Genomic DNA, 27,164 nt, shown 5'->3' with positions numbered 1-27,164 from the left:
TTTTTGAGAGAGAGCAAGCAGGGGAGAGGCAGAGAGAGAAAGAGAATCCCAAGCAGGCTCTGAATTGTGAGCCCAGGGTGGAGCTTGAATTCACGAACCAGAAGATCATGCCCTGAGCCGAAGCTGGACGCTTAGCCGACTGAGCCCCTCAGGTGCCCCATGATGTTCCCATGTTTAGCCAAGGAAACTGAGGCGAAAGGGAAGCCACTTGCCCGAGGTCACCCAGCAAGGAAGGGGCGTTGAGATGTAGTGCACGCACCACACAACTCACCCTTTCAGAGTGTGCAATTCAGCGGGTTTTTAGCATATATACAGAGCTGTGCATACATTCCCACCATCTGGTTCCAGTGTGTTTCCACCACCCCGGAAGGCACCCTGTGCCCAGTAGCTGTTCCCTGTCCGCGCTCTCTCCCACCCCCGGCAGCCACCAGTCAGCTCTCTGTCCTGATGCATTTGCCTCTTCTGGACATTTCATGTAAATGGAACCCTAAATCGTGTGGCCTTCTGCTTGCAGGGCACATGCTTTTAAAACCACTGGTCCACACTACCTCCTGGTGGCTCCTGCCCCAGGGCTCAGGACGCATGGAAGTGAATGGCTGCCCACGAAAGCTCACTGTGCGCATCGTCAGAACCCCTCTGGCCAAGGACCTGCAGAATGACCGAGTGACTGCAGTGGCCCCGTGGCCTTGCCCTCTGCGGGGCCTGATGAGTCACCCTGGCCTTGCCCCGCCTGGGTGGTGTGAGCTAGAGAGGGGCACTCTCCCCAGTGGGTGGGGGGCGGGCACCCGACAGGACAGTGGGGCTCTGTCTGCCCCGGACAGGCGGCCACTGTGCAGCAAACAGGAAGCGGGCTGGGCCGAGACCTGCTAGGTAAATACGGGCTGGCTGGGGACGCTGCCTGGCATGGCGTGATGCCCCCTGCTGCCGCCGCCAGGGGCCAGGGAGCCTCGAGCAGCCTGGCAGGCAGCAGGCGTCCCCTGGCCAAGGGGCTGAGCTCGCAGCCGGCTGCTCCAAGGTGACCGCCAGAGTCCTAGGCTCTGGGCCCGGCCACTCCGCTCTCCCCGGCAGGCACACATACCTCCCCTGGTCCTCCATCTATTCCTTCATCCACCCTTTGATAATAATTATTATTAATAATAATGATGATGATGCTGACAACAGCCAGTCTTTAAGGAGTGTGCATTCTCCACCCGGTACCAGGCTTGGTGTTTCTCACTGTCTTATTCCAGCCTCACAGTAGTCCCCTGAGGTAGTGAGTGCTGCTGCCGTCGCCAGCTACAGGGGAGGAGACCAAGGCACAGGACGGCCAGGTGACTTGCTCAGGGCCTCACAGCTGACGAGCTGGCCTCCCGCCACCCACCCGGCACCACTTCCTCCTCCCCCTCCTTCCACCCTTCCCTTCTGGAGCCCCTGGTCCTTGTAAAGTGTCCGCTGAAGGCACAGGCTCTGGGACCACCTGGGATTGAATCCTGCTCCCCCCGCTCAGGAGCTGGGAAACAGTGTCAGAGTGACTCTATGCCTCTGAGCCTTAGTTTCCTCACCTGGAAGGTGGTGGGGGGTGTGTGTGGACAGAGTTGGTGTTTTCTCTCCGGGATCCCTGTTTTCTTAACCCTTTCCCCACCCACACCACCCCTCCAGGACTGACCTGGAATGCCAGGTGCTCACAGGGGACGGCAGGAAGTGGGGGCCCCAGAGATGGGGTGTGGAGCCCCAGGTTGGAGGGGGGAGGAAGTGCCCTGGGTCTGTCTGGGAGCCCCATACTTCCCCCTCAGTGCTCTGCCTGCTTCCCACCCACCTACCGTCTTTTCCTCCGCCACGTTCCTCTACCCTGCTTCAGGCCACATCAGTCTCCAGTGCCTCCTGCGCTCTCTCGTCCCCCCACTTTGGACCTTGCTGTCTCCATCCCATCTGTCAGGCCCCAGGCCAGACCCCTTCCTCCTCGCAGCCTGTCCTGGTCCCTGTCAAGATTAGCGCTGCTTCCCCATGCCTGCACCCTCTGGGGGCTCCAGAGAGTCCCTGCCTAACAGTTTACGAAAGCAAATATTTATCGACGCCCCATTCTGTGTCAGCGCGGTGCCGGATGCTGGGGAGACAGCAGACACAAAGTAGTCCCTCCCTCAGGAACCAAAAGTCCAGAGAAGAGCGAAGATGAATAAAGGAATAATACAAGTAAATGCACAGGTTTAATCATGGAAAGAGCTATAAAGGGAGGCGTACTTTGCTCTTGGAAAGAACAACAGGGAGCTGGTTTAGACTGGAGGTCAAGGAGGCTTTTCACAGGAGGTGCCTGTGAAGAGGGAGACCTGAGCAAGGGGACATAGCTGGGGGGGGGGTGGTGTTGGGGAGGGGACAGCCCTGGCTAAGGTCTGGAGAGGGAAAAACCCCTCTGTCTCCCCCCTCCCAGACTCTTCTGAGGCTCCACTCTTGTATGTTTCCTTGGGCGCCCTGCAAACAGGTGGCACTCAACAGATGCCCGTTGGCATGAATTGATCCCAGGAGGGAGGGAACGGAGAGGAAGTAGCTCCCTGGAATTCCTCCCCCTGGGGTGGAGCGGCCCTGCACGCCCAAACTTGCCACCAGATTTAAGGAGCTTTCCTGGGGCATGGAATCAGGAGGATGGGATTTGGCAAATACATGCCAGGGTCTCCATGAGGTCAGGCAAAGCCACAGGCGCTGGTGAGGATGGGGGCAGGTAGATGGGGCAGGAGCCCTCACCCCCGTTGGGTCTGAGATTCTCAGAGAAAAGGTACCTGCTGTCCACTTCAGCGTGTAGTTCGCCTTTTACTGAGGGCTTACTCTGTGCCAGGTGCTTGACTCAACTTGTATAATTCACAAAACGACCCAGTTAAGATCCCCATGGCAGGTGAGAGAGCAAGGCCCAGGGAGGTGAAATCACCTAACTCAGGCTCATGCAGCTGATGAGCACTGGCTCTGGGAGCCGACCCCCTGATCTGTTGGATGAAAACGCACTTTTTCTGTGCCCCCCTAGCTCCCTCCAGGGGCCCCTCCTCTGCAGAGAGGGAGTGGGTTTGGCTGTCCTCACAGGGCAGTCTGTTAGAGCCTGTGGCCTCTGTGGGGGCAGAGAGGGAGGCTTGGGGGCCTTGGCTCATCACTGTATCTTCTGACCTTGCTCAGGACCTCTGCACCCCGTAACTCAGCACTCCTGAGCCCCTCTGGTCTACACAGCTCTGAACACCACCGGACATGACTCTGCTTCTTGGTTTGTCTGGCCATTTACTCTGATCCCACCGGGAAGGTCAGCCCCGGGAGGGCGGGGGTTTTTCTCGGGTTCGTTTGCATCTGTGACCCCTCCACCTGGCACACCGTAGGTGCTCACTAAATATGTGGTGAATACATGAATAGATGAGTGGTTTCTAATCCTCCTCTTTGGGCCCTGAGATTCAGATCCCCCCCCCCCCATTCATCCTGTGCAGCCACCCTCTGCGGGGACTACAGTCTGGGTTTTATATTCACAAGACGTGCTCAGTGCTTGAAATGTGTGAAATCCACTGCTTGACACGCCGTGTGTGGGGATGGTCTCACCCGGGCATAAACATCCTTGGTCAGCCCGCCCTGCTGCCAGATCGGGGTCGCCCGCTGCAATGGTAGGGGTGAGGCCCCCGTGGGTTCCGACAGGCGCACGCATGCGCACACCGCACACTGTCTGCGCTCACGCATGCGCACACCGCACGGGGAAAGACGAGTAAGCATGCCTGACGTTCCCACGCAGAGGAGGCTCACAAGGAGTCTCAGCCTCTCTCCCTGCCTGCACCCCCATCTCTCCCAAGGCTGGCATGGGTTTGGAACGTGTAATAACAGCCTACAGGGCAAATTAGAACAGGGAGTGAGCTCTCTCCCTGACCACAGAGAACAGGGTAGCATTTGCGGAAGGAATTGCCACAGAGCAGGCTGTGCGCGCGCGCGTGTGTGTGTATGCACGTGTACGTGTGTGCATATGTGCTCACTGGTGTGTACACGTGCTTGGGGAGGAAGGAATAGCAGGGTTAGGATTCAGAGGCTTTCTTCATGGCTATTTGCTCCCTGGGTGGCCTCTCAGGGCCTCAGGCCCCTCAGCTGTAAAATAGGNGGACAAGCAGACGCACTGTATCACCTTGGTGATGATGATGATTGAAGCGTTTATCAAGTGCTTATTAGGTACCTAAGAGATGCGTAACCTGCCTTATGTCACGGCAGCCCTATGGGACAGACGCTGTCTTTACAGCCCTCATTTTACAGGTAGGGAAACTGAGGCTCAGAGAAATTAGCACAGGCTGGTAGTAATAATCCTTAGCTCCCAGGCATTGTACAGCTCACACATGGTACTGTTAAGTGTCCGGCCTTGTGCCTGGCCACCGGCCCCAGCCAACTAAGGGGTTAGGGGAGCCCAAACTTTGTAGCCAGCTGGGCAGATTTGAATCCTGGCTAACCTGCTGTGTGGCCTTAGGCAAGTCACTTAACTTCTCTGACCCTCTGTTTCCTCATCTGTAAAATGGGAATGAGAGCCGTATCTCCCTCCAGGGCAGGGTTTCTCAGCCTGAGCACTGTTGATGTTTTGGGGCCTGGGTCCCTCCCTGTGGTGAGGCCTCTGCTGTGCATTGTCATGATTATTATTCATTGTGATTAAACGCTAATAATGGTCACATGTGCCTTCCCTGAGGCTACCAGCAGGGAGGGAGTGGCTGAGAGGAGATCTGAATCTGGGTCCCAGCTGACTTTGGACTCACTGTCACGGAGGCCTCAGAAACCTTGGATGCTACCTGGGTTGGGGTTCCTTAGGAGAGGGGGTGCAGGCATGGTGGAGGGTTGGGAGCTCCCTGAGGCGGGCTGTCCATCTGGCTCTGCTCTGGTGGGGGGAGGGGTGTGGTAATTAGGAGGGTGTTGATGGCAGAGGCGGCAGAGGCCTGTGCCCCAATGCCTCTTCTCCCCTGACCCCTGGGTCCCCAGTGAGATGGAGGGGGCCGCGCCCCTGGAAGTATAATCTTCCTCCTCGATGCTTCCACCCCACATCATGCCCCCCATTCCTGCAGAACAGAACCATCTGACATCTCCCTAGATCTAGGAGGAGGTGTGGTCACCCCAGTTTTACAGGCGGGGAAACCGAGACCCAGGGAGAAGAAGTGATTTGTCCAAGATCACACAGCTGCTGGTTACCAGGGCCAAGACAGGAACCAGTCATATCTGATTTCAGAACCTGGGCTCCTAACCCTTCCTTCCTCCTTTGATTAGAATTGATAACCCCCCGACTCATCCTCAGAGAGTTGGCACTGGAAATGCCTGACCTCATTTCTTCCTGCAAAGCTATGAAAAACTGCTACCTTTGCACCCATTTTAAAGAGGAGGAAACTGAGGCCCCAGGAGCTAAAGTGACTTTCCCAGGGTCACACAGCATGTCCAAAGCAAGTGAGCTTAGAACCCAGGCCTGAATAATTCTAGAGTCCATGCTCTGCCTCCCCACTGGTGCCCAGGGAAGGGCCCGTCCCCGGCGGGAGCTGTGACCCTTGGTATGTCCCGCTGTACCCACCCGGAGGGCCTCTTGCAGTGCCCCCACCTCTCTGGCCCAGGCTCCCCTCCTGGCAGCCAGAAAACAAACAAGGAGGGAACTGGTGCTTATTTGGTCCTCTGCTAATGTGTTGGGCAGGCAGAGGAAGACCGAGAAAAGAGAGCTTTTCAGACATCTCCCTGCAGCGCGGGTGGGACGGCGAAAGTTCCAGGAAACTCGGCCTCGGTGCCCAGCCCCGCCCACCAAGCAGCCTGCCGCAGAGGGCAGGGGCCTGGCAGGGTTTGCGCCTCCGCGTCCTCGCTCCTGGTTAACCGTTGGGCCCAGAGCTGGAGAGACCTGGGTTCAAGTCCAGCTCTTCTCCCTACAAGCTGCATAACTGCCCCTCTTAAAGCTCCAGTCCCTTGGGGTGCCCAGGTGGCTCAGTCGCTCAAGCGTCTGACTTCAGCTCAGGTCATGCTCTCACAGTTTGTGAGTTCGGGCCCCATGTGGGGCTCTGTGCTGACAGCTCGGAGCCTGGAGCCTGCTTCAGATTCTGTGTCTTCCTCTCTCTCTGCCCCTCCCCCCTCCTGCTCTGTCTCTCTTTCTCTTTCTCAAAAACTAAACATTAAAAAATATTTTTAAAAAGTTAAAAAATCAAAACAAAAACCTCCAGTCTCTCCAACTGAGAAATGGGAACAAATCTTACCTTCATCCATGTGGCACCTTTCTAAGTGTTGGAGACACAGGAGTGAACAAGGACAGAGGCATTCCCTGCCTCCTGGTGCTCACGGCCCAGGAATGAGTGAATCCTATGAACAGATGGTCAGGGAGGGCTTCCCAGAGGAAGAGACAATTGAGCTGGGAACACAGATAGGTAGGGGTTAGCCAGGCCACCAGGGGAGGGAAGGACCCGGCACTTGGCACTGGGAAGCAGTTTGTGTGCTGTGGGAAGTTAGCTAGTCTTGGAAACTCAGTTTCCTGTTCTTCAGGCCCTAAGACAGTTGGAGTAAGGCTGGCTCACACGGTGGGTTTGCACCTATTTGCTGAGCACCTTGGGGCCCAAAGCATGCATTTAATGGTTATGTTTTAGTCAGTGCTTACTGTGTGCCAGGCACTGACCATGGGAATGCATGCTCTCTGCTTGGACATCCCCATTTTACAGATGAGAAAACCGAGGCCGTGGAACGTCAGCTTGCCCGAAGCCACACGGTTGCTGAGTGTGGAGCCTGGATTTGAACCCTGCTCTGCGGGGCTCTGAAGCTGGTTGGGTTGGTCAAGAGTAAGCCCCAGGCTCCAGGTTTAGGGTCCCAGGATGACTCTGAGGCCCCTCCTCCTCTCTCCACCTAACGCCCGGGGTAGTTGGACCTAAGGCCCGTTTATGTTTCCAGGTCCCTAAAAGAGGTTCCTGTTGCAACTCTTGCCTGGGGCTGCCAGCCAACCACATCTGGGAGGGGTCAGCCCGCACCCCTGTCATTACAACGGTGGCTTTGAAGCAGCTGGCAGCAGTGCTGTTTGCCCACGTGGGGGGGGGCTTCCTGCAGCCCCACCACTGGCCAGGCTCCGCCTGACCCCCCCCTGTTCCCTCACAGGCCGAGCGGAGCAGACGGGTCCCGGGTCAGCATGGCGGATCCCAGCGAAGGCCCCCACGCAGGGCCCGGGGAGGCGGCCGAGACCCCTGGGGACGAGAGCGGGACCCCCGGGGGTGAGGCCTTCCCCCTCTCTTCGCTGGCCAACCTGTTTGAGGGGGAGGATGGCTCCCCCTCCCCCTCCCCGGCTGACGCCGGTCGCCCCGCTGGGCCCGCCGATGGGCGACCAAATCTGCGCATGAAGTTCCAGGGCGCCTTCCGCAAGGGGGTGCCCAATCCCATTGACCTGCTGGAGTCCACCCTGTACGAATCCTCGGTGGTGCCTGGACCCAAGAAGGCACCCATGGACTCGCTCTTTGACTATGGCACCTATCGTCACCACCCCAGTGACAACAAGCGGTGGAGGAAGAAGGTCATCGAGTGAGTATTGCCGGCTGCCTGGCCAGTGGTCCCCTCCGTGTGGGATCCGTCCATCCATCCGTCCATCCATCCACCTACCTGTTCACCCACCTGTCTGCTTTTCCATACACTTGTCCGTTCACCCGTCTATCCATCCATCCACCATTCATCCATCTGTCATCTCCTCGTTCATTCATCCAGCTACCTGTCTGTCCACCCGCTTGTCCACTTATCCACCCGTCTATCATCCCCTCATTCAAATACCTCCCTCCCCATCTGTCATCTATATCCAGCCGGCCCCCCGTGAAAACCCCTAGGAGCCCCTCCCAGGCCTCTGTATGTATCTGCAGGACAGTCTCGAGGTCTGGAGATGGCCTGTTGCTGCGCAATCCTTGTGTGTCCTCCTTGCTGATCACAGATTCATTTATGCCCTTGGATGAAGCCGTTGCTTGCTCGAGCATCCGCCATGTGTCCGCCAGAAGGGTTGGTCCTGTGGCCCCAGGGGTGAGGACCAGATACCGCTCCTACAGAATCTAGACACTGAGCAGCCTTCACTGGCACCTTCCTTGTGGAGGGTGAGGCAGGTGATAAGCAAGCAAATAGGTACGTGAACATACAGTTCCAGTTCGGGGAGGTGCTGAGGCAGAGAGGGGAGCTGATACACGAAAGGTAGTCCAGGAGGGCTTCTTGGAGGAGTCAACATTTAAGCCCAAAGCTAAGGGATGAGAAGGGGCAGCCACACTGGGTGAGGAAGGTGTTCCAGTGGAGGGAAGTGTGCATGCCAGGGCACGAGGCTGAAGAGGCTGGATGTGCCCAAAGACTGAGATCGCACAGACATCCACACGCTGCTGGACGATCTGTACCATCTCTGCTCAGAGGACAGCAAGGTGCCCCAGTGTCCCCCTCTTTCGGGTCCTGCTGGAAGCTGGTGGGCTCTGTGTCTCCCTTTCCCTTCCTAACCCCCTCCTGCAGGCCCTCACCCCACCCCTACCCCAGAGTCAGGGCGAGTAGCTTTGGAGGGGGCGTGCAGGAACTGGGGGTGTGGCTGAGGTCCCCGGAGACCCTAGCACCACCTGACGCAGTGTGGCTGAGGGCGCTCTTTTCATTTCGCTTTTTGGCTCCAAGTGTACAACTCAGGAGCAGGTGAAGATGGGGGCTGCCCTGGGGATCTCAGGATTATAGCGGTCTGTGCCCTCGTCCTCAAGGGGGCAGCCCTGCCCCTGCCCCGGCACCCTGCTGCTGAAGGCCCCAGTCTGGGGCTCCGGGCAGAGGAAGGAAGGAGAACAGTGTCCCTATCACCTGGCCTGCCACCGGCTCCCTCTGCCCCTCAGCCCCTCCTGCTGCCCCACAGCCCGACCTCAGACTCCCTCCTGCCTGCCCACCTCTGTCACTGCCCCCCTCGGCTCACCTCCTCTCTCCTCGGCTCCCTACGCTGTCTCTGCTTCTGTCTTTCTCTGCTCTACCCTCTGTTCATTTAATAGATTCTTACTGTGCCCCGTATGCAGCAGGCACGGGGCGGGTGGAGACGTAACGGAGGCCATTCTTGCCCTTCAAAGAGCCCCCTGTGCTCACTCTGCTCCCAGTTCTTTGTCTCTTAAAACCTAGCACACAGGAGGTGCCCAGGTAGTGTTTGTCGAAAGACCAAAGGAATAGCCATTTTTTCCCTTACTCTGCCTCTCTGCTTCCCCACTATGAGCCCCCTGTGGGGTGCGTCCTGTCTCTACCTGCCTCTGTAGCTCAGTGTTTCTACCACACACATACAGGCTCTGGACACACAGTGGGCGCTAAATAACAACAGTAATGTCAGCTAACGTGTCACTGTGTGGTGGGCCTTGAACTGAGCATCTGTGTGCTCATTTTTCTCAAATGTTGAATGAATAAATCAATGAGTGAATGGTTGAATAAATGAATGAGTTGCTTTATCTTTTAGTCTGGTGTTTCTCCTTTATTTTCTCACTATCTATGTCTCTTTTGGTCTCTCACTTAATAAGTACTCAATAACTGACAAATGGAAGACTGGATGGATGGATAGATGGATGGATGGATGGATGAGTGGATGGGTGGGCAGGTGGTGGATGTGTGGGTGGGGAGGTGGGTGGATGGATGGGCAGGTGAGTAGGTGGGTAGATGGATGGGTAGGTAGGTAGGTGGGGGGTGGATGGATGGATGGATGGGTGGGTGTGTGGGCACATAATGGATGTGTGGATGGGTGGATGGATGGATGGGTGGGCAGGTGGTGGATGTGTGGGTGGGCAGGTGGGTAGATGGATGGGTAGGTGGGTAGGTGGATGGATGGATGATGGGTGGATGAGTGGGTGGGTAGATAGAGGGGTGGGTGGATGGACAGATGGGTGGGCAGGTGGTAGATGTGTGGGTGGGGAGGTGGATGGATGGATGGATGGATGGATGGATGGATGGATGGATGAATGGAAGGAAGGAAGGATGAGTGGGTGGGTAGATAGAAGGGTGGGTAGATGGATGGATGATTAGGAAGGTGGATGTATGTAGGTGGCTGATTGGGTGGGTAGGTGGATGAATGGATAGATGAGTGGGTGGGTGAACGGATGGGTAGATGACTAGATGGGTGGATAGATGGATGGGTGGGTGGATGGATAGGCAGGCTTATGTTTCTTTAGTCTGTTTCCACCTAACACACAGTAGGTATCAGGTAGAGTTTATTGGGATAAAACATCCTTTAGTTTCTCCAGCCATCCCTCCTCTCTCAGTCTGGTTTGTCCCTAGGGCTCCAGCTGTCCCCTTCCACCACTCCCCCCCACAACCCTGGGCCACTCAGGCCAGAGACAGTGGGGGGGGGATGAGCCCTCCCATCACCCTGCCTTCCCTCACCTCCAGGAAGCAGCCACAGAGCCCCAAAGCTCCTGCACCCCAGCCACCCCCCATCCTTAAAGTCTTCAACCGGCCTATCCTCTTTGACATCGTGTCCCGGGGCTCTACTACAGACCTGGACGGGCTGCTCCCCTTCTTGCTGACCCACAAGAAGCGCCTGACTGACGAGGAGTTCAGGGGTGAGCCACCTGGGGGGGTAATGGGCAGGCCACCCAGGGGTTGGGGGAGGCCTGGCATCGGGGGCCCCCTTTCCTCTCAGCATCTTCCCCTGGGCCCGTGGGCTGCCCCAGCCACAAAGAGCACTGATTACAGAGTCTGACCCTGGGTGTCCTTCGCCGTATTTCAAGGCTTTTGCTGCCTTCGTTCATTCATTCAGCCTCTAATTATGGAAAGGTCAGTGTTGTAAGTGAGCAGAGTCCACTCACCTGGGTTCAAATCCCACCTCTACCACTTAAGAGATATATGGCCTCTCTGAGCCTCCATTTAATAACAGCATAGAGCATTGCTGTTTCCGCTCCCGGGCTCTGCCCTACCTCCACCCAGCTTTCGGGCCCCCCTCCCTAGGCTGAAGCCACAGTCACCACCGCCCTGGACTTCTCCCAGCCCAGAGGGCTCACCCTTCAGCCTTGTCCAGGCCCCAAACCTGCACCTCAGGGCCTCAGCTCCCTCCACCCGCCCCAGGCCTCCCCGCAAATGGGCAAAACTGCCTGTGAGCTGCTGGGCCCGCGTCAGTCAACTGCTATGCGCCAGGTACCAGGTTTCAGAGCCAAACGACCCCAAAATGAACATAAAATGCTAAGAACTGTGGCACCCACCACAAGGGATGTCCAGTCCCAAGAAGGCCCACGGCTCGGAGCGGACGAAGCTTGGGGAAGGTCAGGGGGCCCATTTGTTGGGACTTAACTACTTCCCGTCAATTAAGTGCCCAAACAGGCTGCCCTAGTCAGCGGTGCATTTTTCACGTATACCTTTATCAGCCAGATTCTTTGAACACAGTAGCGTCATGACTGTCAGAGCACAGCAACTGCGTCTATAACAAATACTCCTTCGTGGTGTCCAGCCGGACACGCGGCCCGTTGGGGGCACGAGCTTAGGGTTGCCGCACCTCAGGCCCCCCTCTGCCCTCAGAAGGTCTCAGTGACTACGTGAATAATCCCATTTGGAGGTAACCCCACATTTAAGCCCCCACCAAATGGCCCCTCCAGGCCCCTCCCCCGGTTCACTAGGCACAGTTGGGGGGACCTCTGGGGTAGAGCGAACCCCTGTGTCTTCAGCGAGGCAGTGAAGCTCCAGGCTGGGCTCCCAAGGCTCTGGCTTCTCCTGAGTTTGGGGCCAAGTCAGGGGCTTCTCGCCCAGGCCAGGGAGCCCCAGGGGAGTGTATTTGTGTGCATGAGCTGGGGGGGCGGGGTCCCCCGAAACTGCAGAGATTAGTGCATGTGTAGAGGGCATTAACCTGGAGGCCTGTGATGCGATTAGGCTGCCTGTGGGGCTGTCGCTTGCTCTGCCCCCGTCTAAGGCCCTGGAGCTAATTTTGAATTCACAATTGCATGTGTCTTTTTCATAAACAGTACCCCCAAAGGGTGTAAGTTGGAGGCCCCGCAATGCCTGGATTCGACCCTGCATGTTTTTATAGCCAGAGGCTCATGAGATGATCTGATTCTCAGGGCAGTCTGTGACCACCACCCCTCAAAGTTTGACAACCCTCAAATTTGGCATTATAGATACTTGGGCCCCCTTGCCCTGGTGGCTCCCTAGGGCAGGGCCACTTCGCCACCTGGCGGTAGAGTCCTGGAACTGTGTGTCCCGTCTCGTTTCTGGGAAGATCTTGGTATGGGATTTCACCCCAGGACCCAGGCTGGCAGCCCCCTCCTCCCTCATCCTGCTATAGCCTGGGTCTGGGGGTGTGGAAACCCAAACCCGAGGTCTGATTCTATGCCCCACACAAGCCCCTTTGGGTGATCTGTGGTCTGGAATTACCTGTGGTGATCAGCTCATCACATGCTGTGCTGGGCGTGGGGCAGACAGTGGTGAATGAAGTAGACACAACCCTGTCCAAGTTGCTCACAGTCTCCTGCGTGAGATCAACACCGATCAGGCAGTCACAGGAGTAAAAACAGTTCTAAACTGTAATGTGTGCCAACAAGTGCTGTGTTGGAGGATCCGACCTAGTTAGGAAAATCTGGGAGAGCTTCCCAGAAGAGGTGATAGGCTGAGTCTGAATGAGTGGCAGTTAACCAGATAAAAAGAGAAGGAAAGACCACAGAGGGGATGAAGAGACAGCATGTGCAAAGGCACTGTGGCTCACTGTGATCAGCATAGTACTTTGAGGGGACCATTCCAGATGCTATGTGCACTGAAGGAAAACCTGAGAGGCTGGTGGAAACCAGGGGGGTGACAGTGGACATGGGGAGTGGTGGGGAGATTGAATAGGACATGCTGGGGGTGGGTGTAGAGGGCAAGGACAAGGGTGACACAAAGGTTTTTGGCTGGATGGGGACACCATCCTCCATGGAGGGAACACATGCAGGCTGGGGGTGGGTTTGGGGAGGGAAAGTTGCTGTGGTCAGCATTCAGGGCACCCCCCTCCCGCACTTACACAGATGGAGAACTGGAGTCTGCTTTTGATTCATGAAACAGCTCCCTGGTGACTCTGGGCTGGGCAGCAGGGGTATAGCTGGGGGCACCAGGACCCACTTCAGGTCTCTGTGGGTCTTTCATGGTCTCCCCGCTGAGTGCTGACATCTAGGGAGAAATCCCCGAGGCACCTTCCCCAGAGCTAGAGTAGCGGCTACAACAGTCCCGTGTACTGAGACTTTGATCTGCCTGGCGCTGGGCTCCTCAGCAAACGCCCATTAGTCTTCTGTTTCCTCTGTGGCCTCAGTTTAGCAGGAAAGGAAACTGAGCAGAGGAAAGCCGGGATTTGAACCCCCAGGCGCTTTCGCTCCAGGGCAGGCGGCTCAGTTCACACCTGTGTCTCTCATTCCTGATCCCAATTCTGCTGCGACCATTCCTGAGTCCCCAGGCGCGATCTTGCCCTGTGCCGGGTTCACAGGGGAGTTCTTTTAAGATAATAAGTCAACTCGTGTAACCATGGAAGTTAACACAAGGCAAAGAAAATTGCCAAGGGACGTTAGCGAGTGTCTGTGGGCAGTGTTAAGACCCATTTGTACCACATGGAGACTGGCTTCACCAGAGAGGTCTGACAATGAGATGAAACCTTGCTCCAGGCAGGCCTTTGGTGTCATTAGTGCTGCACCAAAACCCCCTCCCGCCCCTCCTAGGTAATTTCATATCCGCTATGGTGTGCAGTCTGCACTTTGGGGACCCCTGCACCCCCTGTGCTCTCTTCTAGGGGCACTGGTGTAAATGCTTCACTGGAACAGCGTCCTGTGTTCCAATAGATGGTGAATGCTGCCTGCCACGTCTGGCTTTTAGAGCTTCACAGTCTCCATTAGCATAGTAAAGGCTCTGACAAGTCCTGTAATATATAAATATGGTTGGCTTTGTTTAACACAGCCTTCCTAACCACTTACCTGATGTTTAAAATTCCCTCCAAAGTATACTTTGGAAAATCCCAGTCTCTGTAGGCTGCAGCTTCCCCTATTTGGAAGAACTGCCCCTCTGAGTTTATTGGGCCCCCTCAGGACCATGGGCGCAGATGGGGCACAGGCTCAGACGGGAGGTGGGACAGGGCCAGGACCTCCACTCCCTGCAGCCCAGGAGATTCAGACTGCAGACCAATCGCCCTTCATCCTGTATGTCTCTACCCCCAGAGCCGTCCACAGGAAAGACCTGCCTGCCCAAGGCCCTATTGAATCTGAGCAATGGCCGCAATGACACCATTCCTGTGCTCCTGGACATTGCTGAGCGGACCGGCAACATGCGAGAGTTCATCAACTCGCCCTTCCGGGACATCTACTACCGAGGTGGGACCCCAGTGGAGGCAAGGGTGATGCACGGTGATGGTGGGGCACCGAATTTGCTTGCTGACCCCCATCCCATCCCAAGAGCTCTGTCTGTGCCCCAGGCACCAGTATTGGGTCCAGGAGCCAATCATTGAATGAACAAAGGAACAATAACTACCCCTTCCAATCTCGACATCCCAGATTCTGAATCCAAGGCTCTGAGAGGCAGTGAGCCTACTGGTCCTGGGATCCCGAGATGCTATGGTTCCGGGTACCCAGGACTCTACGGTAACAGTTGTACAGGCCCCCAGTGCTAAGACGCAAAGGTGCCAAGGTTGGACTCGACCTTTTGGATTTCTGGGTGTGAAGATTCAAAGTCTGTTCATTTTATACCCGAGTCCAAAACACTGTGTGACCACAGTGCCTTTGATTCCTCCTGGATTAAAGCTGCCTGTGAGTCTGACAAGTCCGCACATTTGGGATCCTCCGTGTGGGGTCTCCTTTGAGTCTGAGATTCTGCACGCACGGTGCAGTGCGTCACAGCGTCACTCGTGCGTCAGAGATGGCATGTCCGGCAGCGTCGGAAGGTCCCTTTGCTGCCCTTGGTGCAGCAGGGCCTGGGCCCACAGCCCCTCACCCGATTTCTGCACTGGCACCCCACCACCCTCTGGCCTGGTCCGGTCTCTGCCTCCGGTGACAGCCCCTCCCCCGCTCCCCAGGTCAGACTGCCCTGCACATCGCCATCGAACGCCGCTGCAAACACTACGTGGAGCTCCTGGTGGCCCAAGGAGCTGACGTCCATGCCCAGGCCCGGGGGCGCTTCTTCCAGCCCAAGGATGAGGGAGGCTACTTCTACTTTGGTGAGGAGCGGCCCCCTTGGTGGGGGCTGCGACATGGTGGTGTCCATCGCTGACCCCTCCCCAGACGCTTAGAGCCCCTGCTGGCCAAGGGCTCTGGCCCTGGGTCGGTGTTGGTTGCCTGTGAGGGATAGGGATCACCTTACCTCCCTGAGCCTCAGCTTCCCCATCTGTACAATGGTGACCATGAGAGCCCCCAGGGCTGGGATAGGTTGTCAGCCGGTCCTTCAGATCCACCTGCGGTCACATTGCAGGGCCCAAACCCCATCACCACCATGTCCCAGTTGAACCAATGAAAGATTCTGTTTCACTTCTGCTTATATATATTTTTAAGTTTATTTATTTTGAGAGAGAGAGAGAGTGAGCACGAGCAGGGTAGGGGTGGGGGAGGGGGAGAGAATCCCAAGCAGGCCTGGCACCATCAGCGCAGAGCCTGATGGGGGCTCAAACCCACAAACTGATATCACAAACCTGAGCCGAAATCAAGAGTCGGACGCTTAATCGACTGAGCCACCCAGGTGCGCCTGAATTTCACCCCTGCTTAAAGGCACATGTTACGTGAAGTTCAGGGACAAAGTCCTTCAAGGAGTCCCTCACAGCCTCCAGATCGCAGCCCCACACCCGCGTCCCGCACGCCACCCGCAGAAAAGTGCGACCACCGCCGGGAGAGTAGACGCGGACCGTCGGCGCTGCGTGCGGCGTCCCCCGGCGTCCCCGGGAGTGTGTTCCCCGCCCCGCGGGCCCCCTCACTGGCCTCCCCCTGCACCCTCCCCGCCCGCAGGCGAGCTGCCCCTGTCGCTAGCCGCCTGCACCAACCAGCCCCACATCGTCAACTACCTGACCGAGAACCCGCACAAGAAGGCGGACATGCGGCGGCAGGACTCCCGCGGCAACACGGTTCTGCACGCGCTGGTGGCCATCGCCGACAACACCCGCGACAACACCAAGTTCGTCACCAAGATGTACGACCTGCTGCTGCTCAAGTGCGCCCGCCTCTTCCCCGACAGCAACCTGGAGGCCGTGCTCAACAACGACGGGCTGTCGCCCCTCATGATGGCCGCCAAGACGGGCAAGATTGGGGNAGCCCCCCCCCTGCTCCACATCCCCCCCCCCCAGGGGCTGCTGACATTCATTATCATTGATACGCACACCCACTTCCTATCATGCCAACTCCGTTGTGTGGAAGTCCTGGCTCAAGACCTTGCTGTGGCTCCCTATTGTCCAGCCAAGCTATTCAACTTCACCTCAGAGCCTCAGTCCTCATCCCATGCCACTGGGTGCTCATGCCCCACTCCCACCAGCTGGGATAAGCCACTGACAGAAATCTAAGTTCCCAGGGCTCCACCCCTGAAATGCCCCCCTAAAGTCCACTGTCAGGGTCCTAGCTCAGCCCCCAGCCCGCTAAGGGGGGCCCTGCACAAATTCTTTCCCTCTATGGCCTCACAGCGCAGGGCCCAGAGAGGGTTTCCCAGCCTGGGCACAGCTGGCATTTGAGGCTAGACGGTGCTGGGGTGTGCAGACTGGCTTGTGCAGTGAAGGATGTTTAGCTGCATTCCTGACCTTGAACTGCCAGGTGCCAGTGCCACTCCCCACGGCTGGGACAACCCCCAAGTCTCCACACATGGCCAACTTGTCCCCTGGGGGGCACTATTGCCCTGACTGAGAACCAAAACCGGGGCGCTCTGGAGTCAAGAGCACCTGGGTCCAAAGCCTGGCTTGGCCACTTCCCAGCGTGCGACTGCAGGCACCTCCATCTCCCCTCTGTGCCTCAGTGTTTCCGTCTGTAAAATGGGGATGAAAATAGTGCCTTTCTGTGCCACATGACAACTAGATAAGGGGATCCATTTAAAACTGCTTAATAAAAAGCCTGGGACGGGTGGTGAGTGCTCAGTAAACGGCAGGGACTATTATTATCCAATCCAAGGTAGAGCAGAAGTTACTAAAATTGCAGTTTATAAAAGAGTCTTGAGGTAGTGGAAAAGGCCCGAGCTTAAGGTTGCTTTTTTTTTTAAGTTTATTTATTTATTTTGAGAGGGAGAACATGAGCGGGGGAGGGGCAGAGAAAGAAAGAGAGAGAGAGGGAGAGAGAGAGAATCCCAAGCAGGCTCCTCGCTGTCAGCACAGAGCCCAATGCAGGGCTCAAACTCACAGTCGACCGTGAGATCATAACCTGAGCTGAGATCAAGAGTCAGACGCTTAACCGGCTGAGCCCCCCAGGTGTCCCTACAATTCAGATGTTTATGGCTGGTTCAGTTTAGTCTGGCTTCCACCGGCTGATTGCGAGGCCTCAGGGAACACCCTTCTCTCTCAAGTCTCTATTTGCTCATCTGAAAGCCAAGATGGTAAGAGTAAGCACAAGATGGTGTGAGTACAGGGTCCTGCGCACAGGGCAGGCTCCGTAAATGTCCCCTCCCACTTCATCCTGCTCTCTGGGGAGGCACCCTGTGATGGGCTGTGCAGGGCCACCGGGGTCCCTCTGATGGGAGAAGCTGAGCACTGGTGTCCCTCCCTGGGGCCCCCTGACACCGCCCCCCCCGACCCCGTGCAGATCTTTCAGCACATCATTCGCCGAGAGGTGACAGATGAAGATACAAGGCACCTGTCCCGCAAGTTCAAGGACTGGGCCTATGGGCCAGTGTATTCCTCGCTGTATGACCTCTCCTCCCTGGACACGTGTGGGGAAGAGGCCTCTGTGCTGGAGATCCTGGTGTATAACAGCAAGATCGAGGTGAGCAAGGGCAGGGGGCAGGGCCCAGGGAAGGGGAGGTGTGGCTGAGGGCACGGAAGGGACCCTGGGGCTGGGAGGGGCTCTGTAACTCACATGCTGTGTGACTCAGGACAAGTGACCCAACCTCTCTGAGTCCCAGCTTCCTCTTTTGTAAAATGGGGATAAGGATAGTTCACAGCCCATAGGGTTGTTGGGAGGCAAATGAGCTCATCTGAGAACAGTCTGGCACAGAACACACGTTATATGTCAGCTATTATCATCAGTGGTCGTTAGATGAAGTTATGAAAGCTCTTTTTTTCACTTAGCAGTATTTTGTGAACATTGTTTTGCACCATTAAATATTCTTCTGCAAGATCGTTGCTGCGAGTAAATGTACCATATTCTAATTAACCATTCTTCTATTCTTGGTCATTTGGGTTTGTTTCTGCCTTTAACTATCAAGAATAACACTGTAATAGCATCTCTGTGGCTACGTCGTTGCCCGGATCCATGGTCATGAAGAAGGTCAAGTCACTGAAGGGACAGGATGCTGATCAAATGTGGGGGATGGTGTAGAAGGTCCCTCCCAGCTCCCTGAACTTGGGGACTCTGGGTGCAGAAGGTCCCTCCCCAGCTCTGTGAGCTTGGACAGATGCCTTCCCTTGCTGGAGCTCACTTCCCTCATCTTTGACATTAGTGACTAACTTGACTTAGTGACTAGCTTGCTCTAGATTAGAGGTGGTGGGAGGTTTAGCATCTCTGACGCAAGTGTTGATTGATTGGCAATGTCTGCCTGGGGAACAACCATATAAAGAACTATTGTGCAGGGCTCAATTATTGATGTCTTCCCGGGGTTCAATACTGGGAGAAGTCAAGTGTCTGTCATCCTGGGGCTAAATTTTCCATTCCTGCTTCCTGACTCAGAACTTCTGAGGTTGAAGCCCAGGGATTTATATTTCTGAGGATCTGCACAGGTGATTTTGCTGCCAGCAAAATCCATAGGTTGGAGTTTGGGGACCACGAGGATAGCTTTCCAGCTCTAGATTCTCTAAGCCTAGAATAGGCTGGAAAGGTAAGTTGGGGCAGAATTGGGCGGAGCCTTGAATATGAGCCCAGGAGTTTGGTGTTGATTCTGAATCCCCATCCAGTTCCCCATGCATCCTTGAGTGTCGGTCAGGAGAGAGGCAGGAGGAGGCAGAGGGTGGGGGAAGGTGTGCTGGAGTCAACCTTCCTGGATCCCACTTGTTGGGAAGCATGGCCCCTGACCACCCTGCTGTCTCCCACAGAACCGCCACGAGATGCTAGCCGTGGAGCCTATCAATGAATTGCTGAGGGACAAGTGGCGCAAGTTTGGGGCTGTCTCCTTCTACATCAACGTGGTGTCCTATCTGTGTGCCATGGTCATCTTTACCCTCACCGCCTACTACCAGCCCCTGGAGGGCACTGTGAGTGGCCGCGAGCCAGGCAGGAGCTGGGGCACAGCTGGGGCCTCCTCCCGGGGTCCCCTGTGGGAGAGACAGGAGAAAGCTGAGGAACGGGATGGGGAGGTGAGCCCCTCCTCCACGCCGGGGGGAAGAGAGTGAGAGAGGAGGATCCACAGGATCCAGGTGTGTGTGTGTGGGAGCGTTGGGGCACATCTGGATCTAGGGCCAGATGCCCGAGGGGCTGGGTGAGGACCTGCGCACCCCCTGCCCCTGCAGCCGCCCTACCCCTACCGCACCACTGTGGACTACCTGAGGCTGGCGGGCGAGATCATCACGCTCTTCACCGGGGTTCTGTTCTTCTTCACCAATGTGAGTGCTTGGCCCCCTGGCCCCATCCACCCAGCCCTCCCTCCTCCCTTCCCCCTTTCTCCTTTGAAGTCCTCCCTTCCATTCCCTTTTCCTGCCTCTTCTTCCAAGCCTGTACCCTCCTTCTCTGCTTTTTCCTCCTTCCCCAACAGAAAAGAGCCCATCGTCTCGTCTCTGCCTCCCTCTCTCCTCTCCCCTCCCCTCTGCACTCCTGCTGTCTCCACCTGGCTCTCCTTCCCTCCCCCAGATCAAAGACTTGTTCATGAAGAAATGCCCAGGAGTGAATTCTCTCTTCATTGATGGCTCCTTCCAGCTACTCTAGTGAGTAGAGGTCCCCAGGCTGGCAGCTTCTGGGTGAGGAAGGCGGGGTGGGGGCAGGGACATCATCTAGATTGCTGGGTGTGTGTGTGTGTGTGTGTGTGTGATTCTATTAGGAGTGGACTCACCCAGCCCGGACAGCTGTAGCCCAACATCAGGACGAGGCCAATGTCAAGCAATAGAGTCTTCTGCTTAAAGCAAGACACTAGTTGCGAGAGAGTTCTCACCGTCTACACCTTATGTAGAAATCACGCAATGTCTTACACTGGTGATTGATTGCTAGTGTCTGCCAGGAGTGCCATGTGAAGCATCTTGAGGCATGTTTGTGTTTGGTGGGTAAGAGTGCGGTGCTTGATTAGTGATGTCTGACTGGGGCACAGGATGAGTTGCTGAGTGTGTACTACATCTCTTCCCTTTTTCTTAGACATCACCTCCTCGAGCAATTCCAAAGGGCATCACTTTGGGATCTTGGATGTCCCAGGGCCATTGCACACATCAGTTGCCAACTAACTGAGCATTCTGATCAACAGAATGCTCGGGAACCCAGTGAATCCACTTTGTTTCTCTTCTGGGGTCTAGAAGGCATCGGGATGTCCTGGTACCCTGGAGGGGCATCTCCACCTCCAGAACCTCACCGACCCCTCTCCCCTCTGCTGCCTATAGCTTCATCTACTCCGTGCTAGTGATTGTGTCGGCGGCCCTCTACCTGGCGGGAATTGAAGCCTACCTCGCTGTCATGGTCTTTGCCTTGGTCCTGGGCTGGATGAACGCCCTTTACTTTACCCGTGGACTGAAGCTGACAGGAACCTATAGCATCATGATCCAGAAGGTATGGATCCAGGGAACCCTCTAGACTTCATGCATCTTATGCATGTAGATGGTGCCTACAGCCCTGAGGACATGGGGTACTATGGGGGCAGCAGGCAGGGTCTGGACATTGCTGGAGAGGGGGAAGGCACAGGGCGGAGGTGGGAAGATCTGGGATAGAAAAGTCGGGAAAGTGAAAAAACAAGTGTCTCATCTTTGTCTCCATATCCCCACCCGGGTCTTTAGATCCTCTTCAAAGACCTTTTCCGCTTCCTGCTGGTCTACTTACTTTTCATGATTGGCTATGCTTCAGGTGAGTTCTGGGTCGCCAGGTGGGCCTGGCGGGGGTGACACAAGGACCGGAAGGGTGACCCTGGTGCGTGGAGGACGGTAACCAGCATGTGCTGAGTTCTCCCTGTGTTCTCAGGCACTGGGCTGAGTCCTGTCCCATCTCCGCCTCATGAGTACCCCTGACAGGGCCGGGACGCCAGTGCCTTTACTACCCCTTTACAGGTTAAGAAAACTGAGGTTTAGGAAGGTTATATAAAGTTCAAAAGCTAGGAAATGGTAAAATTGGTGGATTAGCTATTATTGGAAAAGAAGCCACCCAGAACTTAGGGGCTTAAAACAATCAGCCATCTACTGTTGGTCACAAGTCTTCAGGTTAGCTGGAGGGTGGGCTGACCTGGGCCAGGTTCGGCCCATCTCCATGGGTTCCTGGGTCTGCGGTCAGCCGCAGGGTGGCTGCTGGCTGGCCCGGCTGGTGAGGATGGCCGTGAGGGCAGTGACCTTGCTCTCTTCGTGGTCACCCATCCTCCAGCTGGCCTGGGCTCGTTCACGTGGTGGTCTGAGGGCTCCAAGAATGTAGGTAGAAGTGCCCACTGTCACTGCCTGGCACACCATCATTTCTGCTTCTTTCTATTGGCCAATGCAAGTGAGGGCCCAGCCTTGATTCAAAGGGCGGGGAGATAGACTCTATCTCTTGATGGAAAGACCTGCAAGACCACATTGAAGGGACATGGGGACAGGGAAGGATGAATTGTACTACTTGATCTACCAGTTTGGGTCAATTCTGGCTATCTCCAATATGCCTTCTCCCTGATTGCGTGATACCAGGGGACCTCAGTGCCACCGGCCGTAGGAGAAAGGCCAGGGTTGGGGAAACTGACTGAGCCACTGGGCTGGTCCCCGAGAGGTGGGTGAGCTGTCATCCAATGCCCAGCATCCGAAAGGGAGCAGCTGACTCAAACTTCACCAGGGCGCATTCACACCTGAGGAGGTTGGTCTGGGGACAATCTCTGAAACAGGAATCTGATGGTGGTGAGATCTGAACTCCGATGATGCTGAGCCTCTGTGTGGATTATGTTGGGGAAGAACTGTCACCTCAGCCGGGGAGGTAGGGACAGGATACAGCTGCCCCCTCCCAGGGATAGGACTGTGAAGAACTAGACAGGGTGTGAACAGTTCTGCAGCGTTTTGAGATTTGGGTCAAGAGTCCAGCCTTCCTGCAGTCCTAATTATAGAAGCTGAGGCAGAAGCTTAGAGGCCAAAGTAGCACCTTAGTGGTCACCTTGGTCCCAAGACTTCTCCTGATAGGGGACACTGGGTCCCTCATCTGAAGCTGACCTAACACAGACATGACACGTATGCCACTATTCTGTTTTGTGCCCATGGCAGACATTGCTAATGACTCACAGAGTGAGTTTTCTGATAGGTCTAGATAAGGCCTCAGAATCCTTCTCAGCATGTGACAGCAGCCACTGTGTGACTGAACGGCCACAGCATGTGGATTGAAACCCGCCCACCGCAATCCCGGATGGAGGCACTATGGGATTGTAAGCTCCGCTGACTGAAGGTGCTTGGCCTCCTGGCGCTCCCTGTCCTGGATGGTGTAGGGGCAATCATTGCTGCTAACCTGTATTGAGAAGGACTCAGAAGCCTTATCTGGGCTCAGTGGGCAGGGATGCACACCACTGTCAGTTCGAGATGTCTGGAGAGGGCAAGGGCCTTGAGCTTGTATATGGTTTTGGCTCCCACCTGTCCTCTCTGAGCTGATGGGGGCTGGGAAATAGGAGCACGAGAGGGTCTGCCCCCTGGGAGCTGGCCTTCCAGGCTCCCAAGACCTCTGGGAGCAATAGGCTAGATTGGGGTTTCCCAGCCTCGGCCCCGTTGACACCTGGGGCTGGTTAATTCTCTGTAGGGACCGTCCCGTGCATGGTGGAATGGTGAGCAGCATCCCCAGCCTCTACCCACTTGGTGTCTGCCTCTCTCGTGTGACAACCAAACATTGCCAGATGTCCACGAGGGGAAAAGTGGCTCCTGGCTGAGAACCACTGGACTAGATCCCGGGAAACTCTTCCTTGTTAGCAAGTTTGTGGAAAGAGCAGAGGCTTTGGACCCTCGGCTTGGCTTATGGGCCGGGTAACCCTGGGCCAGTGCGCTCCCCTCACCGAGCCCCGGCTCTCCCCTCTGTCAAATGGGAATGCCACTCTGCACCTCTAAGCCTCCTCTCAGCCTGTGCCATCACTCAGGGAAGGTCACCCCATCCCTCCCACAGCCCTGGTGTCCCTCCTGAACCCATGCGCCAACATGAAGGTGTGTGGCGAGGACCACACCAACTGCACGGTGCCCACGTACCCCTCCTGCCGCGACAGCGAGACCTTCAGCACCTTCCTGCTGGACCTCTTCAAGCTGACCATCGGCATGGGCGACCTGGAGATGCTGGGCAGCACCAAGTACCCCGTGGTCTTCATCATCCTGCTTGTCACCTACATCATCCTCACCTTCGTGCTGCTCCTCAACATGCTCATCGCCCTCATGGGGGAGACGGTGGGCCAGGTGTCCAAGGAGAGCAAGCACATCTGGAAGCTGCAGGTGACCACGCCCCAGCCTCCCCCCGCCAGTCCCTGCCCCCTCTCGGGTCGGAGAGAACGGCGCCCCGGAACCTCCTTCAGCCTTCTGCCCAGGGCCAACTATTCATCTCATTCTGCCTCCACTTCCCTGTCTGTAAAATGGACATTGTAGGCCACTGCCTGCTTTCCAGAGCCACCTAATGCTTTTCCAGAGGCTTCTTGCCTGACTGCTGGCAGTGGCCTCAGATTCACCTTGTGGTCCAGCTTACAGGACACAGTCGGCTCCACCTGGGACCACTGAGTGAGCTCTGTGGGCATAGGAAACGCTCAGAGAGCGTCAGCATTTCCACAGGGGCCCTGGGCTAAGCCTAGGATGAGGCTGGCGTGGAACTGGGCCACCCCAGGGAGGCATCAGTGTCTTTATCAGAGGGGCTTTTATCAGCCCCAGGCTGCTCTGACGCTTTATGCACACCACTTACTTCCCCAGGCCTCAGTTTCCCCACTGGGTGTAACTCATAAAATGCAGACTGGCAGCCTGTGGACTGGGTTTGACCAGCAAAGATTTATTTTTTTTTCCTGCGTTGCCATATTAAAAAAAAAAGAATGCAAAATTTTCAAATTAAGAGAGAGCGTGTAAAAATCCAGACTTCAGGCCTTTCTTGAAACTTGGAAGCCTGGCAGGGCAGGCCCCCATTCCTTTCGGGCAACGCGCTTGTGTGGACGAGAGGCAGCTTCTCCTGTATGCAGGGCGATGCTCCCTGGTTTGCCCCAGTCCCCACCCCGCCCTAGCGTTCCCAACAGCGAGTGGTGACATTGTGAATGTGTCACTGCTCCGATCCTGCTTCACTCATTTGTGCTCCTGCAGGGCGGTGGGGGGGGCCCTGTGGGTATTTGAATGTAAAACCCCACCTACCCTGGCACCTTGCGTCATTTCCACCTGGAAGGCTGTTGGCGGTGGGGAAGGAGTGAGCAAGTCCTCACCAATGGCCTGCCCGCCCCTCCCTCGCTGCAGTGGGCCACCACCATCCTGGACATCGAGCGCTCCTTCCCTGTGTTCCTGAGGAAGGCCTTCCGCTCTGGCGAGATGGTCACTGTGGGCAAGAGCTCCGATGGCACCCCGGACCGCAGGTGGTGCTTCAGGTGAGGCGGGGCGGAAGGATCCTGTGCGGATCGAGCCTCCTTAGCTTTCCACCCATTGCAGCTTCCCGCGCCTATGAGTCCCCGATGGGTCCTAGTGGAGTTCGGGGCTATTGGGTGATGTTGGGCAAGTCGGTTTACTTCCCAGCCTCTGTTTCTTCATCCCTGAAATGGGGAGGATGATAGCACCACCCCCCACCCGGGCCAGCTGCTCAAATTAGATGCCTTAGCCCATGGGGCAAGCTCAGCTAGCACCCTGTGCGCATGGGGTTGTCCACATGGCTCTTGTGTCCCTCGCTGGGGGGACAGCAGGGACCTGCAGGCAGCGTTCACCTCAGAGCATCACCTTCTATTGACAAAACAACAGGTGCGCTTCGGTGCTTTGGCAGAAAGGGGAAACTGAGGAATGAGCCTCCAGGACTTGGGCCATTACCTGGATGCACAGGGAGTGCCACCTTCTCAGGGGAACCCCTGGGTGACTCTTTTCTTTTAAGATGGCTCTTTGTACAGCCATTGGTGGCATAGAGTACAACTGTCACGTCCTGAGTCAGGCAAAGCCGGTTTCCTCCCCTGTGAAGTGGGGATGACGGCAGCACCCACGTCACAGGCCAGCCGGCTAGTCCTGCTCAGAGCTCAAACCCGGACTCCGATTTGTCAGCTTTGTGACCTTGCGTGAACAGTGTTAGGAAACCTCAGGTTCCTCCTGCACAAAGCAAGCGGGGTGAATGGATCTTCCTTGCTGGGTCCCGGCGCAGAGAACTTGCTCCAAACATGGAGGTCGAATGAAAACAACAAAGCATCATTTTAAAAGGGGAGAATTGTACTGAGCCAGTTTGGGCCCAGGAGGCTGCCTTGTGCCTTTGCCGGGGAGAGTGCGTCAGGAAGGACAGAGTCCTTCCTGCAGATGAAGGGTCAGCACATGGGGTGCATCCAGAGGGAATTCGGGATGCTCCAACAGATGGACCTCGAAGACATGATGCTACGTGAAAACAACCAGACCCAGAAGGGCCCACATGCACGTGAAATGTGCAGAATAGGGAAATCCACAGAGACAGAGAGCAGAACACAGGTTCTGGGGCCCACGGGATGGGTAGCGGGTTACTGCTTCCTGTACGGACTTTCTGTTTGGGGTGACGGGAAATATTGGAACTAGACAGTAGTGACAGTGACGCAACCCTGGGAATATAGTTAATTCAATGAAGTGTATACTTAAAAATGGATCAAATGGCAAATTTTGTGTTATGTGTATTTTACCAGAACTTCTAGGAAAAGGGGGAGGGTGAGGTGCGGGGGGGCTGGAGCAGGGAGGCTGCCTGGGGAAGGGGTGCCGTCCGGGTGGGGGCTCCCCTGATCCTTGTCTGCTGTGGCCCCGCCAGGGTGGACGAGGTGAACTGGTCTCACTGGAACCAGAACCTGGGCATCATCAGTGAGGACCCGGGCAAGAGCGAGAACTACCAGTACTACGGTTTCTCGCACACCGTGGGCCGCCTCCGGAGGGGTGAGTGCAAGTGGGTGGTGGGACTCGGGGTGCAGAGCGTGGAGCCCTGGTCATCCTCATCCCTGATGTGCTGCTATCCTCTTTCTGGGACTCACCTTTCGCATCTACAGAATGGGCTGGCCGCTGGGTTGTTGCCTTTGCTGCTTGTGGATGCCTGGGGCACCCCCCTTCGTCTACACCGAGTGCATGAGACACAGCAGACAGGACATGGGCACTCAGGCATTCTGACTTGGGCTTGAAGACTGGCTCTTCCACTTACGCCTGTGTGTTCCCGGGCAGCGCCTTGACCTCTCTGAGCCCCAGCTTCCGTGTCTATAAAAATGGGGGTAATCATACGTCCCCCTTTAGAGCACTGCGGAGTGCCGGGTACACAGCAGGTGCCCAGTGTACATGTGCACGTCCTCTGCCCACCCTCATCCTTCCCTCTGCCGTGCTCACGACAGATCGGTGGTCCTCGGTGGTGCCGCGCGTGGTGGAGCTGAACAAGAACTCGAACCCGGACGAGGTGGTGGTGCCTCTGGACAACATGGGGAACCCCAGCTGTGATGGCCACCAGCAGAGTTACCCCCCCAAGTGGAGGACAAACGATGCTCCCCTCTAGGGGCTGTGGGTGGGGCAGGCTCTCTGGCCGGCTGCCCAGCCCCGTCCCTCCACCCACCTGTTTCTACTCCACCTGCATTTCAGTGACGCCTCCCAGGGCATCCCCCCCACGTGCTCCCTTGACCCCCAGAGGCGAGGGCCGGGCGGAGATGAAGGGGGGGCCCCGGGACCCTCTGGTGCCCAGGCTCCTGCCCCCAGCTCTGCCTCCCCACCTGGGCCATGAGGCTCCCGGCTGCCTGTCTCACTCCCATGGAGTCACATAAGCCAATGCCAGGGCCTCTCTGTCCGGAGGGGGCCGACACTTGCCTCTCCATTATTTATTTGCTCTGCACTCAGGAAAGTGGTGTGATCACCTGGACAGAGGCCTCGAGACCTCATTCCA

At 56.4% G+C, this 27,164-nt stretch overlaps 1 protein-coding gene across 1 annotated transcript in view; it reads left to right on the top strand.

Annotated features, from left to right (window-relative positions):
• TRPV4 (transient receptor potential cation channel subfamily V member 4) overlaps positions 1-27,164 on the top strand; it is a 33,768-nt gene extending 6,604 nt beyond the window's left edge. Inside the window, exons 2-16 of the mRNA XM_077775365.1 lie at positions 7,069-7,485; positions 10,318-10,490; positions 14,085-14,237; positions 14,936-15,076; positions 15,855-16,156; positions 17,622-17,801; positions 19,067-19,225; positions 19,481-19,573; positions 19,818-19,891; positions 20,552-20,717; positions 20,942-21,008; positions 23,253-23,569; positions 24,560-24,687; positions 26,061-26,182; positions 26,626-27,164. Coding sequence (XP_077631491.1) covers positions 7,100-7,485; positions 10,318-10,490; positions 14,085-14,237; positions 14,936-15,076; positions 15,855-16,156; positions 17,622-17,801; positions 19,067-19,225; positions 19,481-19,573; positions 19,818-19,891; positions 20,552-20,717; positions 20,942-21,008; positions 23,253-23,569; positions 24,560-24,687; positions 26,061-26,182; positions 26,626-26,783 — 2,619 coding nt within the window. The 5' untranslated portion in view covers positions 7,069-7,099 and the 3' untranslated portion in view covers positions 26,784-27,164. The remainder of the gene's footprint in view (positions 1-7,068; positions 7,486-10,317; positions 10,491-14,084; positions 14,238-14,935; positions 15,077-15,854; positions 16,157-17,621; positions 17,802-19,066; positions 19,226-19,480; positions 19,574-19,817; positions 19,892-20,551; positions 20,718-20,941; positions 21,009-23,252; positions 23,570-24,559; positions 24,688-26,060; positions 26,183-26,625) is intronic.

Source organism: Crocuta crocuta, unplaced genomic scaffold, assembly GCF_008692635.1.
Source record: "Crocuta crocuta isolate KB4526 unplaced genomic scaffold, BGI_CrCroc_1.0 scaffold313, whole genome shotgun sequence".
Lineage (NCBI taxonomy): Eukaryota > Metazoa > Chordata > Mammalia > Carnivora > Hyaenidae > Crocuta > Crocuta crocuta.
This window is presented reverse-complemented; position numbering and strand designations above follow the sequence as displayed.